This window comes from Crassostrea angulata, chromosome 5 (genome assembly GCF_025612915.1).
Source record: "Crassostrea angulata isolate pt1a10 chromosome 5, ASM2561291v2, whole genome shotgun sequence".
Lineage (NCBI taxonomy): Eukaryota > Metazoa > Mollusca > Bivalvia > Ostreida > Ostreidae > Magallana > Magallana angulata.
In genome coordinates this window covers 43,191,119-43,208,135 of record NC_069115.1, presented here as the reverse complement: position 1 = coordinate 43,208,135, position 17,017 = coordinate 43,191,119, and the positions used below count along the sequence as shown (strand labels likewise).

Here is a 17,017-nt window from a genome sequence, read left to right as displayed (position 1 = left end):
CAAATTTAAACGGTAAATACATATCTCTCCGAGGCACGTATATTTAATGTATTTTTTTTTCACTGTTATGTCATCTTGAAGAAAAAATATTTGAAAAATGTGGTAATTGTCCCCTAGTCTTAAACAGAATTTGTCCACAAAGGCAGATCAAACATTATTTATTTATTTTCCGTGAGATCTCATTAATGGAGGATTGACATAAAAGAACCCCTTTGCAAAAGTTGACTCACGGTTGTGCATTTCCTGTACAGAGATTAGACTTGTAATTCAATAGAACATAGATCAAAGGCAATATACCCAATAAGAGTGTGCCTTGGTCATACTTTGGAAGAGAGAAATGGAATATGCTTGTTGTGTCTTAAATGCCTCTGTTTAATGTTATGATTCAGGCAATCTGGCATTGTTGGGAAGATTAAACTTTTGACAAAGCCGGTTACTTTTTTTTTAAAATTTCGACTCATGTCTGCGGAGAAATTGACATCCATCAAAGAAATGAGCCGTTTCTAAATTCAACACGATAATGGGGTTACAAGCGACTATCATTCACTTTAAACTGTGATAAACATCATACCTGTTTAAAAGGCTTCTTTTTTTATCAATTAACATCCGACAGGTAGATGGGTATCACGATTTTAAATGGCAGATTTTGAAAGATTTGGAGAGTAAAAATAAAAACGTCTCCATGCAGATTATACATTTGTCAAAAGTGAACAAGACAGACCTGGATTTGTATTTTTATGTTGACAGAGATCAATCGACCGGGAGCTTTATTTTAGGCCTTTGGGGGGGGGGGGGAGAGAGAGAGAGAGAGAGAGAGAGAGAGAGAGAGAGAGAGAGAGAGAATGTAACGATATGAACTCCAATTTCCAACCACAATTAACCCTCTAAATATCAATATCCGAACACAACGTTTGTCAGTGGATACTATTTTTTGTACAGAATAAAAAAAAGATAAAACTTTGCTAGCATGCAGTTCTACAATTTGGTTTTGACAGCAATTTTATTAGTCTATCCTGGCAAGTTTTTACTATTCATGTTAATTTACAAACACGAACTGCATTTAAGAAAATAGGCTGGAGGACATTCATGTCACATTTATGTAGAAAATTATCAGTAACATACCTTAAAATAAAATTGGCAACTGGGTGAATTTGAAACTTTGAGGAAATGGTTGTCTGAGTTTAACAATCTTTTACCGGAGCTATTTCTGCTTATCCTAGTAGCCTTGAATTGTGTGAATAAATGCTGAGGTACGTTGTAAATCAATCATGTCTCTATATTTAGCCTTTTTTCGGGTTTATATAGTTTACCTAGAGACAATTATCAACATTTACATCACAATTTCAAAGAACTGAAAAAGAATCGCGCTCTTTACAATCTGTCTTTTGGCTGGCACAAAAAAGTTTAACTTCAATTTTTTTTTCATTAAAAAATGAACTTTTTTCAATACCAGGTGTATCAAATTATATTTCTAAAAAAAACTACTTCTATAAAAGTGCGCTGTTTTATTACCAGACGGTAAAAATTCGATACCGCCATGTTAAAAGAAATTAATTTCATTCTGTAGCGCTATAAGCTTAATAACAGATACAATGACCTCTTTTCATTAGTCTATCCTTTGTTAATGGTGCACAGAGAATGACTTCCAGCTTTATTTGATGTTTGGGGGGAGACTTCATGACATCAAATTGGCGGACTCTATTACAGAAGTTAAATAGGTTGGGATTCTTCAAATTCCTCTTTTCCGTCCTACCATATGGCCAGTACGGTACAAGGATATTAATTTGGAATGTTTGTATATCGTCAAATTTCAACCGATTTGATTTCCCATCTTTACTTTAAAAAAAAGGTAATAATTGTACGATTAGACTGAACAAATCCTCCAAAAAGTCAAGAATTCTAAAACGCAGATCAAATGTCTAAAATCTTTTTTATTTATTAAATATATGTATTAATATTACCGTAAGCAACTGAGATATGATATACATGTACATTAATAACGAAGAAAGAAGCTAATTATAAAAGAGAAGTGGATTACTGTACAGTTATCCACCGCCTGATTGGACTAAGACGCAGCTATAGAGCGCGTATATATATACATACTGTATTTTTCTTTCAGCAATTACATGTAGCTTTCTGACCAGCAACTGTTTTTGCAACTTGGACCAGAGTCAACATCTTGTGTAATTTTTCTCCTTGACCCCCACAGAATGAACCCCAATTTGTGAGTCAACTGTCCAGACATATCAAGATACTGGCTCATCAGTGGATATGGCACCGTTTGTTAATCATACATTAGTAAAAAAAAACAAAACTATATATATATAACGTGTATGTCACTGGTACTTGAGGGACTAGAAACACCCACCCTCACACTATTCTATCAATCTAGACCCCTGGGCTCGTGGAATCTTCCATTGGTGGAGAATACTTTGAACCCATGTGTACAAATATCCCATTTTATAATAAACACAATTTTTAGAGTGCAGGGATGGGATGGTTTTAAAATTCCAGGGGGGGGGGGGGGGGGTTGGGTTTCCAATTGGAGTAAAGGATTAAACAGATCTCAAGTACCTGCGATTTTAAGTATTTATCTATAAACGCTGAATAGAAAAGAAACAAAAAGGCGAAATACAAACACTATATATGCATGCAGACACATTGCCGTGTAAAGGCTTTATTGTCTTAATAAATTTGCAATGAAAAATAAGGCTCTATCTGACAATCGGCGGCGACAGAAGCCAATGAATGTCAAACGACTGGTGTCCATGTTAGAGCTATAATCGCCATATGTAGAGCCAAAAGGGAGATGGAAAACATAATAAATAACAGTTTGTTGATGTTCGTCGTTCTCTGTTTGTTTTTCGTCTCTTGTTATTGGTGATTCTTTAATTTGAATTTTCATTTTTTTTGATTTGCAAGTATAGTGTTAATAATTAAAAGGTTCAAATTTAAATACAAAATTTGTACATGTATTTGTTTTATGTAGACTTCTTTTTAACCGATAACGATTTTATCAATCGGTAAATTCAAATTTTACACAACAAAATCAAATATCGTGTCATGGCTAATTTAATTCACATTTGATAATTTAATCTTAATTTTGGTAAAAAGTAGCAGATTTCAACTTTCAAATTGAAATAGATTTTGGCAACGCAGCTCGGAGTCCAATTTTTTTTTTTTAGCTTAAAAATATAATTTTCAAAACCAAATTATTTTTGACATGAATGGTAGACTAATTTTTATGTAATAAACCTAAATATCTTTCTTTTAAATTGAATTAATATATTAAAAATACAAACTACAACATTTAATTTCGAGTTTTTATTAGCTTATCTTCACGATATTCGGAGCAAGGATGTATATTTTGATAAAACAGGCGATATAATTCTCTTTCTTATCAATTTTCTATCATTTAAATTTTCTTATATCTACTTTGGCTGCGATTGAATGGAGTGGAATACATAATGCTTAGTTGTCAATGCAATGTTACTCAGTACGTACGGTTAGGATCTCTCTAAAGTAACACGGACAATACACTCCGAAAGAATTTGATAAGAATTCCTAAACAACTGTCCCACCCGCACCGGGGAACTTGCTGAGGAATTTCTATATCGACGCCTTCCCGAATTGAACTGACGACAGAACAACTTCGCGCATATCTTGACCGAAATTGTAAATCCCCCCTAACAATTCTCTGGATTGTCGAAATGATGAAAAACACTGTAATAATTGCTTAGAAACGGTGTTATATAACGATATCATGAGAGCATAGAAAAATGGGGGTCCAGCATATTTATATTTTGGGAGAATAAAACGTTAAAATAAATATGTCCGAGACTATTTTAATCTAAGAAATAAACGCTTATTCCAGGTATGTACATGTGTATGGCTAGCATCATATATTCACTCCTCTCATGCTTTCTTATGAATTATATAGAAATACATTATATAAAATTGAAAATGTAAGTGTTCGGGTACATATCGCATGAAATTTTCTTTATACATTAAATCTTGACCCATTACTTGGCAGCTTTAGACAATTAACTACCGTAGTCTGTTTGAACTAAGTCGTTCCAAAAAGATATGTGTAGGGGAATGCACGAAATAGAAAAAAAAACGTGCCCCCAAAAACTGACCCCTATATCGAACATTCCGCAGTGATAGATAGGAAAGAATAATTTGACCAGAGTCAATTTATCATGGCGAGCTCCCGTCGTTTAGTTTGTAGATTTGTAGTTCATCATTAGACATTGATGGATTCTCGTACCTGCATTTATTATCTCCATGACCTGTACTTTTTCTTGTTCAAAAGAGATTGTGATAATACACATTTCTTTGGAAGGGGGGTGCGTCTGGAGAGAGGAATGGGAAAATTAAAAGAGAGAAAATGAAAGATACTAGCTTAACTGAAATATAGTATAGGTCACGTTTTCGCTAATCTTTTTCTACATTTTTACAAGTACTTGTCTTGAAAATTGAAAAAAAATGTCAATACTAGTAGATCTGACAGAAAATAAATATGCACACATATAATTGCGGCGAATGGTTACTGTCTTTTGGTACATTTCATGTCTCTTTGAAATACCACAGGCATATGCTTTAATTTTGCTTCTACTTTAAAAAAAAATATATACCATTCCTAATATTATGAAGTATATAATTATATTCTTTCATATTGAGTTGAAAAAAAAAATAACGTTCGTCAGGTGCCTGTGAATCAAACCTATACCAAGTGGATGCAAATAGAGTTTTACAATATGACGATTTTATTCTGTATTTTTTTTACACCCATGTACATCAAGTAGATTCAAAGTTTACACTATGACAATAAAACAGTTGCTGTTTTTTTATAAGACAGTGAAACAAAACGAGGGAAAGTTGGCGCAAGAGAAATGCATCGACTCACAGCTGGGATAAAAGCACTTCGGTCTCGCACACATGGTCGATATGCTTTTTAAGCTATAAGTCTTTATATATTTTGTATGTCGATCTATGAATATATATCACTGCATCAAAAAATGCCACAATCGGGTTAACCAAAATAGTGATAGATCATAGAAAACTGAAAGAGATCGTGTAGAAGTTGGAGGGTTAGTAGATCGATGTACATATAGATTAGTCTGTGGTTCTTTTTGTTCTATAAATACATAAATCAATGTATTCAAGCATAAAATAATGGCATACATTGACCTCTTGTCCTACTTTCCTGCAAGCATGGTACTACAAAGGGGTTATTTGATAGGTTCATGTACATGTAGATATTCCTTAAATATTACAAAATATTTATATCTATTAAGCATGAAAAATAAACCCAATGTTTTTATGCGTATAACTGTTATATAATATGAAAAAAATATATGTATAAATCTATCAAGAGAAAAATCTTAACGTTAAATGCTTATGTTCGGGAGTATATATTAATTAAGGGCGTGACGTTATCAAAATTCAACCCTAATAACTGACATATATATATATATATATATATATATATATATATATATATATATATATATATAAATCAAATATAATGCACATTTATACATGACAAAATAAATCACAACAAAGACTCGTGTGATCCAACGACAACCAATCAATCGTTTTAATAAAATACCGTACTCGTTTAATGAAACGGCATCTTTAAAGCTAAAACATCTGAGGGCCGCTCAACGTATACCTAGGGAACGCGAATTCTGTCTCGGTGATGTAAAAGAACGTTGAGAATGAACTTTGACCACTTGCGCTAAAAATCATGGTCGCGAATAATTCGAAAGCTGGCCAAATAATTGGTAACGTTTTTATTCAAATAATACGCTTAGAAAAACTCGTACCGTTAACGTTACCGGCAGTATTTCTATATATCTGCTGCACGGGCAAAATATAAATTAAGAGTTTACACGATAACGTCACTTCTAAGATGAATGTGTATTCTTATGGGAACCAATGTATATCTTTCATTCATCAGGAATATTAAATAAAGCTAAATTATTTTTCCATTAATAAAGACGAGGTTTTCTTTGCTATATTTTGTTTGATATATAAATAATGCAAATGGCATCTTTCTCTGGCTCGGGCCCTTTGATCAAAATGATACACGTTTTGGCAATTAGTTGCTTTAAAAATAGAATCCTCCTTGAAATTAATAATAAAAAACCTTGGAAGATTTGTGTTTTAATTCCGCGGTGCCGCGCCATTCGATATTACAGAGCCATCTTCAAACGCCACGCTATCTCTCCTATTATAAAAGTCCAACATCAGTGATGCGTACTGGAAGCGTTTCTCAATTTATCCCGTTCTTAAGCAATGGTTCTCTTATTATTAGTAATTTCGAAAAGTGTTATAAAGTTTTAATGGCTGGCAGATGTGGAATTCAGAAGTCTACATAAAATGATATAATAAGTAAAGTGCAGACTTTCTGATATATCTTTCGTGGATAAGAGATATATATGACGAGGTTCACTTGGTTTATAAAAGTTATTAATTATAAGAAAACGCTCCCCTCTTCTATCAAAAGACAAACAGTTTGGGAGTTTACCAAAGTATAACATTTGCAACATCAGCGTTGTTGATTTTTCATGTACTGCTATGTGGTAAAGTAATAAAATGATTCTCTCGCTCTCTCAGAGAGACCCGCATCAGCCACGATATATATTTTAGGAGCTTTTTTGTCTCCACTTCCAGCCGTGGGTCGCTCACTCTATCGCCATTACGTTATAACGCGGCTCCGTATCTTAATTCCCGTCAGCGCCACAGATTTAGAAGCGAGTAGAGGGCGCCTTAATTACCATCACCTTGATCCTATTTTCCTGATTAACTGTATCGTTTCTTAAAATAACAGTTTTAATTGATGACGATAAACACTTAATTTGTTAATTATGATTTTATCTTCATCTTGATATTAGATGCATATAAGAATGTGTTTTTGTCTACACCCAATACACACCGAGGTGAATGCTCTTGAACAAAATCGAAAACAGTACTCTAGTAAATAAATGTTTAAGATGTAATTTTCTTCTACTATTGCAATTACGATTATCTGCTCCTATTTTTCTACTTCGCCATTATTATTTTTTATCTCGCAAACAATTAAACCCGCAGAAATTATGTCAGCTAATACGTGTCATATGAGACTTTTAAACATTGCAAAACATAACTATAATGGTAAATGCTCATTTTTGCTGTAATGATAAAAACATGTGAAAGCTTATATCACGTTTTCGTTACAATTTTGCTGTCAATTACTGAAGCAAATAATTGAATAACTTTATATTGAGCAATACACTTTGTAAATAGAAACGAGTAGAATCTCGGGGGGTTACTACTTTGCCAAATGAACTAATAGTCTATGGGTGAATTATAAGGCAAATAGGGCCAAGGGAACATATCCTCTAATAAGGATTTGGAGATTTGCTATAACCTTGACTTTTATAATAAAATACTCGGTTCAAGGTTACAATCAGGCACTACAATTGAACAATGAGGAGAAAATTGTAAATCCTTTACCCAAAAGCACTTGTTGGGTGATGTACACGAGCCAGATTGGGTCTAAGGGAGACAAGACTTTGCTGACCTGACCTAGATAATTGACCTAGAAACTAAGTTCAAGGTTAGATCTAGATAAATAGACAGACAACTGGTTGTCTTCAAGAAATAACTTGCGAGATACAATAGACAGAATCTTAAAAAGTTTTCTTTAAAGAGAATTACTTAAAACAACATTAATAAATACGAGTTATTTATTTTCAAATTAATAAAATTCATGCTGTAGACAGCTATAATGAATTAATGATAAAATGGACAACAACAATGCATTGGGTGACAAAGAATTGTTTTTTTCCCATCATAACATGACATCACCCTAGTTTTTGACAAATGGAGACAAACTTAGATGAACATGAGAGAACGTCAATGTTATACATACATGTAATTATCTTTCCTAATATAATCAATATCAACAAGTTTTACTTGTTAATTTAACAAAATTTAGCCTGCATAGGCATCCAAAATACTGCAGAGTTAGCAATTATTTTTGTTCAGGCTACCTGTTATACATTTGCAATTCTTGTACTTAACAAAGAAAACTACCAAGTGAACATAAATAAAGGTAACAATTTCACATCATTAACTAAGTACATACACGTAACCTTCACAGGTACTCAATTACTACAATACAAGCTTAGATTAAATGTTATCACAAAATCCAGTGCTTTGTTTACCATAATGAAGGAATGAATGCCACCACTATAAGTCAAATACATCACACTCTTACATTTTTACATGTACATGCATTAACTTTAAAGAAAAAGTAATATATTCTGTTCATTAATACTTTTCTAAGAAGAAAAACATGTCAGGCGTGCTAGAGACTTTGGTTTTGTAGTTAATGTGACAGCTGCTGATTTTAACCTTGACCTTGAGGGAGGAGCTCTTCATTCCACCTCTTCATACACTTCTTCCCCCTCCCCCTCTTCCTCACCTTTCTCCTTGCCCTCGGTTTCCTGGCCTTTGTTGGCCTCGGGGACCCACAATCCGGAGTCTACGCAGCGCTTCATGTGGTAGCGCGCCTCTTCCTCAGGCAGCTCCGTGATCGCCTTTTGTAGTGACGCAATGTCTTTAGATTCAAAACACTTCTGTAAGACCTGTCAAAATGTATCAAAATTAGTTTCAATTTAAGACACATCATACATGTAATCAAGCTGGGTTAGAGAACTACATCATACATGTACATGTAATCAAATGGTGCTAAAGAAGGCATTGTAGTGAAACCCCACTCATTGTCATCACTGATGGTTCTATATACAATGTATTGAAAATATGTATTAGGCACAAAATTATTGTAGAGACCTTGAATTAATAGTATTGCATTTAAGTACCAGACCTATGTGTAATTTTCTGCATGTTTCTAAGGTTTTGATTACCTACTACTGTACACTACAAATATTGTATTTGTACATGCAAAGTAGTATATATAGTCATGTTCTTTTCACATAGTTGTGATAAAAATACTAAGCACTTAAAAAATACTTTTAATTTTGTAATAAGGTTTATTTTCTTGTTTAGTATTAGTATTTTTTTCCTACAAAATCTTATTTGTATCAGTTTATCAATAAAATATAACAACTGTAATGTGTTTTTCACATAATACTGAATTTAGAAATGTGTAATTATTTAAAACTTGCTTTACTTGAAAATGTATCAAAAACTGCAAAAATGGAAATTGGCTGAAGACGTGTACGGTATACATAAAGTATACATAATGAGGAGAGTAATTAGTTTAGAAATTATTTTTTGGACTTTTTAATTACACAGAGACATATATAACATAGTACATGTATATACATCCCTGAATTACACAAGATGTCAAACTAATGATTTCAAGAGAAAAAGCATCACTTTAAATAAAACATTGCTGAGTAGGGACCCATTTTAACAGTTGTATGATGTCATAAAAGTTCAATGAGATTTCCTTAATTTTTTAGTTAATTTAAAGATACACAATTCCTGTTCATTTAGGCAATGCAAGAGAGACAACTGTTTTAACATGGCTTCCAATCCATGCCAACATAAACAATTTTTTTCTTCATTATGCAATTTTGTAATTCACTTAAACATCAAATTTCAACTCGATTCCTTGTCAATAGTGTAAGTGAAAGGACCTTAACTCCATCTACAGCATTTTTTAACAGGTGGCAAACTCTGTTCACGACACAAAACATTGCACAATTCATCGTAAACAATCTTTGGTACAAATATTTAAAATTTCTCTTACTTTAATACGTGTAAACAAATTCCTTTACCTGCTATTTGTTTGTGATCATAAAAAAGGTCAGTTTACTACAATAATCATCGTTATAATGAGGTGTTAAAAAAATCATTTATATGAGAGATGTATCTGATATATCCTGTAATTAATTTTTAGACTAATAAAAAAAAAACAATTTCGCTTCTTGAATTTTGTTTGCTTGGATGGGTCTATTAACTTCTTGGGGTACGGTACACAACCAAACAAATTTATCAAGTTTAAACTTCCAGGGGTTGGTTCTGAGCCCCTCTTGATTCTGTGCATGCAATGGCTGTAGATTGTAGAGGAGACTTACCTCTGGCAAACTCTCAAACACTTCCACCGGATCAAGTCCGCCAGGCCCTAACCTCTTCTGTCTCTCTTCCTATTCAAAAAGTCAAAAACAGGTTACACTTTTGAAAGAACTTTGGTCTAAAATACTATTTTCCACACCCATATACTGTATATACTGATACTGTATATCAACTTTTATTCTCGACGACTTTATTTTACGATTAACCTTAGATGAACTGATTTGTGGGACTTATTTTTGCAACCAAGCCTAACCCTCGCCCGTTTTGATTTAACAGCCATATGGCACGGCGTAGATCGCAAGGAGAAATATTCACGACGATAAGGCTCGAAACTTGCGAAATTTTTTCACTTGTGAATAAAAGTTGGTTTACAGTATATCATTACAGTTCTCAGAAATATAAGCCTAAGTCTTTCTTTAAATCAGGATCAACCTTATCCATAAAGTATTTTATCATAAACAAGATCAACCTCATCCATATCATAATCCATATCCATATCATAAACAAATAAAACAATGATTTATCAGTCCCCATGGTGAAATATTCTACCTCTTCATATTCCTCCATAGCTTTCTGTAGTTTTTCTTTTGCTCTCTTTGTAATTCTTTCTTTGAAAGCATCCAGTTCACTGTTAAATGCCTCCATGTATTGCTTTTCCCCCAGCTTTATTCTACGGATTCGCAAATAAAAAAAGAACATTTAAGCGAAACTCAAAAGTTATTCAATTGCACAACTCTTTTGCTATTTCTTAAGTTTATTCCATAGATCTAGTTAGCATTCACCATCTCAATCAGGATCACATGACATTTTATCAATTAAGATTCAAAAGCTATGAACATTCACCTTGAGAAGAAAGGTCGAACACAGCTGCGTGGATCCACATCCATCTGTTTTGCGAGCTCCATGATGAAGTTCATCACTATTGTTTGGTGAGCCACATGATTCATCAGGTCATTTTTCTGTAATTAAAGGAGGGGAATAAATTAAAACAAAGGAATCATTTGCAACTATAAATGTTCAAATTTTGTTTCTATGATCAATTAAAATTATGCGATTTTCTGACTGTCGTGTATCTAATTACAGGTACTTGTTTACTCTGACTGAATATACTAGGACAAATTGAATTACTGTGGAATCATTAAAATTCATGGGGGCCAACTTTCATGGATTGCTCAAATTTTATAGGTTTGTGGGGATGAAAATTCGTGTATTTTCTGATATCTACAAAAGAAAATATGACTTTATAATCCTTATTCTTTAATTCGTGGAGGATGTTAATTCGTGGTTAAGAGGTATCCACAAATTCCACAAAAATTGAGCCACCACGAAATCTACCGATTCCACAGTAATTTTTCAGGCACTGCTGTATCACTTTAATGCCACATTGAAAAGGGGAATAACTCAACTTTTATATTGGAAATAATATTGATTATGCTCCTTTTAAATTCTTGCAGTAAATATAAGATAGTCACACGGTCACACTACATTTTGGTCTGAAAGAGATTAATTTTTTGGCCCTATTTATTAAATCTTACCTCCTCCATGGCCAGGTCTATACACCAGATGACGAGAACATTTGCAGTTTCCTCGCACACAAGCTCCGGATGGTCCAGTAAAAACTGCTGGCTGTCCTCATATCGACGCAGCATCCCAAATTTCTTGGCTTCTGCTTTATGCTTCTCCACAAATTCTGCCTGTAAATCATTCAATTTGAATCAAATTTACACATAGGAAAACTAATGGATCATTATTTGATATGATAAGTGATGTAATGATAAGCTTAAAAGTATCAACCTTAAGTTTATATATATAAACCTCACTTTTCAATGGTTGATATCAAATTTACAGAACAGGAATCATTAGAATTCATTAATTCCTGAATGATAAAACAGACTTAACAGATTTATTGTAAAATCCTTCTGTTTTATTTATATTTTTACCTGTTAACATATTTTTACCACAATTTCCGACTTTACAGCTGGGGCTGGCAAGGGCGATTAATTAAAAGATTTTCAACAGCAAGTAAAGTAACATCATCAGTAGTGATATGTGTTTTTAGGCATTAAATATCATCACAGAATGTTTAAAAAATTAGAATAATAAGTCCAAAACTAGTGCACATTGTTGAGAGCCATAAATTGCTAGTTTTAGTATGTAAGGACCTGTAGTTTTGCTGCCTGTTATTCCCTATCAAGTACAGCTATATATAGAGTTCTGTAGCTAAATCATGCAAAAACATATTGACTTACATGTTTTTTACTTTTCTCTTCTTCTGTTAATTCTTTCTTTGGTGCTGGTTTGTTAATCACCTGACGATCAAAATTTAACATTTAATGCAAGCAGTAATTTTTCTTTAATCTTTCCAAGCTTTACAGAACTACAATAATGTGGATTATATATAATATTCATATACAAACTGTTTTGGATTTTCCATCATGGCAAATTGTGTCAATATTTAAGGGAGTTAACTGGAAGTAAAAAGAAGTAAGGTATGTTGATTGAATATAAATTTATATGATACAAAATTTAGCTGAAAACAAAAACTAGACTATGCAAAATATTTAAGTTAAAATACAGTAAAAGTATCAAACAAAAACCTACTTGATCTTTCTTTTTTAATTCAGCTTCTTTTTCTTTCCATTTCCTTTCCTGTTCCTCCAGTTCTGAGAGTTTTGTCTTTGCAATTTGTGCTTCTTGGTCATTATTCTAAAGAAATAAAACAGTCTCATAAAAACATTAGAGTATCAACAAATTTCTTTACCGACAAGTGGTTCTATACATCTGTGCAATATAGTCTAAAGGCTAAGATATTCATCCTAGATTTCATATGACAGATTTATCAAAGAAATTAAACCTCAAAAAAAAAAATTGTACCAGATATATATGTTAAAATGTGTTGACAGCAAAGTGTAGCTTTTATTGCAAACAATTAAGAATCAAACACAAACCCCACAAACAGTAACAGAACATGAAAATTGAATCCCTGCAAAATTATGGTATAAAAAAGTTGACAATTCTTAGTCCAGAACATTTTTGTTTCTACACTACACAAAAAATGGTTCTGCTTTCAACTTCTAGTAATATTTCTTTGTAAATACTTTTAGTGCATATACAGAATAGTTTTAAACTCACCAGATCTGCTGCTTTTAATTTCTGTTTAATTTCATTCATCTTTTGCTGGTGTCTATAGGGTAAAAATCAAAATTCATTTTCTAACAGTGTTAGCATGAATCAGTCATAGAATTTAAAAATAAATAAATAATTTTTGCAAAAGACAGGGATAATTTGTAATGAAAAGAAATACTTACTCTTTGTAACCTTTCTCAAACTCCTCTTTTTCTTTCTTGGATTGCTCCATTCTCTCCATCCTGGCTTGATGTCGCCACTTAAAGAGACTGGCTGTGTCAACATTTGGATGAGTGTCATCTTCATCATCCGAGATCTGTAAAATGAAGCTTAATTAGCGTATAAAATGAAATCATCATCCAACCTATTGCAAACCAACTATTATTCGTCATGATTATATTTAGTGATGAACTGATTTGTGGTGACTAATTTTTGCAATTAAGCCTCATCCACACCTGTTTTTTTATTACAACATATGGCAAATGCTGGCCAGCTGCAAGATCTAAAAGCGACTTTGAGGCTCTCGTAAACCTTGCAAAAATTTCTTGCAGGCAAGTAAAAGTTGATTTACGTATTCCTATTTCATCCAAGAGTTAAGGTTATCCACATGTATTTTCTCTTAACGGTGCTGTATGATATTAAGCCTCTGAATTTCTATCAACAAGCCGTTAAATGTACGGAAGAAAAAGATATACACTCTATCTAGAATTTCTATCAATAAGCCATTAAATGTATCAAATTCATGGGAAGGGAAGGATATATACCCTCTCTCTTTTCATATAATTAATGGCTTACTGATAGAAATTCAGAGGCATTTGGCTTACCCAGATAAGTAAGAGTTTATAATCGGTTGATCATAAAGAACTAAAGAGACCAAAGGCAAGCAACTACCAAGTATGCAATAGCCAGAAAAATCAATTTTCATGGAACACGTAAACAAATTTTATTAAGACTTTTTAAAAAATATTTTGCAAACTATATGAATCTATTGTTTTCTGGAACATTCTTTCATACAGTGATACACAGATGTAAAACAACGTAATTTCTTTTTTCTCAAACTTTATTCGAAGACAAAAATGAATTTGTCATAGATATAAATTGTTAATTTTTCTATTTACCTCAATGTGGTCCCATTTACTGTAATTGATCGTTGTCATGATGTAAAATTTTGTAAACTAGGATCAACTCAAATTTCTTTCCAGAAACAGCAGTTGATCAGGAAGTTGATGATCTGCAATTCCGAGCCCGATTTGAAAAAAATTCTGAATGAAAGCCGTTAATTCAAATTCAAATACCTTTTACTTAATGCATATTTTAAAATGAAAATATATTCCTTTACCGTTATATATTTATAAAATGAAGTAAAAATCAATGAAAGAAACCCTTACATAATTTTTGAAGGCTCGGGTTCATATGCTAAAGGTATTGGAGAACCAGTTTAAAATCACGCCATGGCGTCGACGTTCATTCCTCAAACATGGGAAATGTATGATATGTTTCAAGCCCTGTTGCAGGCTCCCTCATATCATCTTTTCTTCGAAGCATTGCTTATCATATGGATTTTCAAGCTATTGTTTTTCTCTAAAGCCTACGCCCCAGAATCCGTCCTAACCGAAAAGGAAAAGGAGGAGTTGATTGCAGAATGGCAGCCGGAACCTCTAGCTCCCGAAATTCCAGACGACCACCCTGTTTTAATGGCGATGGAAAATAACATTATTACAGGGAAACCAGGAAAATATGTAACCATTAATGGAAAATCTTGTGTTAACATGGCTACATTAAACTTTCTTGGCATGGCAGGGAACCCATCTGTGGAGGCAGAGGCCATCAAAACTCTGAAAAAGTATGGAGTGGGATCATGTGGACCCAGAGGTTTCTATGGCACAATGGACGTCCATTTAGAACTTGAGGACAAAATAGCAAAGTTCATGAATTGTGAGGAAGCTATATTATATGCTTTTGGCTTTGCGACCATAGCGAGTGCTATCCCAGCTTACTCGAAACGTGGAGATGTAATATTTGCTGATGAGGGAGTATGCTTTGCTATACAGAAAGGACTCGTTGCCTCAAGAAGCAAAATAAAGTGGTTCAAACACAACGATATGGAGGATCTAGAGCGTCTACTTATTGAACAAGCAAAGGAGGACAAGAAAAACCCTAAGAAAGCCAAAGTGACCAGAAGATTTCTTGTTGTGGAAGGACTCTACATTAACTATGGTGACTTATGTCCTCTTCCAAAATTAGTTGAACTCAAGTGGAAGTATAAAGTCCGCCTTTTTCTGGAAGAGAGTTTGTCATTTGGCGTTCTTGGTAGCAATGGGAAAGGTGTAACAGAACACTACAATATCTCTCCAGATGATATTGACTTGATTGCGGCCTCATTAGAAAATGCTATTGGATCAACAGGAGGCTTTTGCTGTGGGAAGAAATATATTGTGGACCATCAACGTTTGTCAGGACTTGGATATTGCTTCTCAGCATCTTTACCTCCCATGTTAGCAACTGCAGCTATCGAGTCCCTGCGTTTGATTGATGAAAAACCAGGAATGCTTGTTGAATTGCGAGAAAATTGTGAAAAAATTCACAGCAAGCTGAGAGATATAAATGGAACCGTCATTGTAGGGGAACCTATTTCCCCAGTCAAGCACATTAGACTTGCAGAGCCAAGTACTGACAGGGACTTTGATGTGCAGACTCTGCAGAAGATAGCCGATCTCTCGAGAGACAACAAAGTTGCTGTGACGTTGGCTCGCTACTTAGAAGAGGAGGAACATAAACTTCCATTGCCAAGCATCCGGATATCTGTGAACAACCAGCTTTCAGATGAAGAAATTGACACTGTCTTCACTACACTAAGTGAAGCTTTTCAGAAAATCATCACTCATTAATGTGAAGTGCGAACAAATATCTATTGTCAGAAATATTAGGGAACAGTATTTATTTGATACTTTCTTATTGTAAAGGGTAATTGCTACACAAATCATCTTGTCTTAGACTAGGTCTTGTACAAGTATGTATATCTTAGATAATTTTCTGTATAAGGTGTTTGACATTACACATTTTCTTTTGGCCATAAGAACATTTAAAGTAAATGCATGTGTTTAAATTTGTAATTTTTTTTAACAAATTGTAATGTCAAATGCCGCAAATACCGGTAGAAATGTGTCAATACACTATTAACAAGTTAAGTCTTCATAGGGCATTTATCTTGTATGTTCCAAAGGTGAGAGTTTTGTCTGCTGAGATTTGTTCACTTGAATGTTAATTTAGGATCAATCATTGTGTAAGAATTTTTTGATTTTGGTGAATTTTTAATTGAATGTTACTTGTCATCTATTGCTTTTTTCTACATAAGTTTGTTGCTTTGAATAATATTTTGACAGACGTTGTATGCTAGTTTTTTTTATGGGATTGAATGAACAAAGGTGTTGCCAGAAAGCTTTACACATAAATTTAATTACTAGATGTTAAAACTGTGATATATATACACCCAAATATTTTTAACTAACACATCATAATGGTCATTGATAATAAGTAACATGTTTTTGTTTTCATCTCTCATTTTAAAGTGTTGAACAATAAAATGAATTGAAAAATGTCCAATTTTATTCAGTCAAAATGAACTTTGTGGTGATCCCAAAAATCATGGTTTTTTTTTTAAAACTACATATGTATTAAAGGATTTAAATCATCAGAGTTTAAAATGGCTTTCCTTTAAAATACTCACTGTACGTGTTTCTTAAGATAATCTCTATTAATTTCTATTGCGTCCAAGTGAATTTTGCCTTCAATGCAT

At 33.2% G+C, this 17,017-nt stretch overlaps 2 protein-coding genes across 2 annotated transcripts; one reads left to right on the top strand and one right to left on the bottom strand.

Moving 5' to 3' along the window:
• Window positions 1-7,718: 7,718 nt before the first annotated feature.
• Window positions 7,719-14,452, bottom strand: LOC128183155 (hsp90 co-chaperone Cdc37-like). Its single transcript, XM_052852045.1, has 11 exons — window positions 14,340-14,452; window positions 13,404-13,537; window positions 13,228-13,279; window positions 12,697-12,801; window positions 12,513-12,563; window positions 12,345-12,404; window positions 11,631-11,789; window positions 10,939-11,054; window positions 10,645-10,765; window positions 10,098-10,166; window positions 7,719-8,639 (listed from the first exon to the last, which is right to left on the bottom strand). Exons 1-11 carry the CDS (start codon window positions 14,376-14,378, stop codon window positions 8,430-8,432), a joined length of 1,116 nt encoding a protein of 371 aa, XP_052708005.1. The 5' UTR covers window positions 14,379-14,452; the 3' UTR covers window positions 7,719-8,429.
• A 190-nt stretch (window positions 14,453-14,642) lies between these two features.
• On the top strand, window positions 14,643-16,824 carry LOC128183154 (serine palmitoyltransferase 1-like). The gene has a single exon (XM_052852044.1). The coding sequence runs from the start codon at window positions 14,673-14,675 to the stop codon at window positions 16,107-16,109; it is 1,437 nt and encodes a 478-aa protein (XP_052708004.1). The 5' UTR covers window positions 14,643-14,672; the 3' UTR covers window positions 16,110-16,824.
• The last annotated feature ends 193 nt before the right edge of the window (window positions 16,825-17,017 follow it).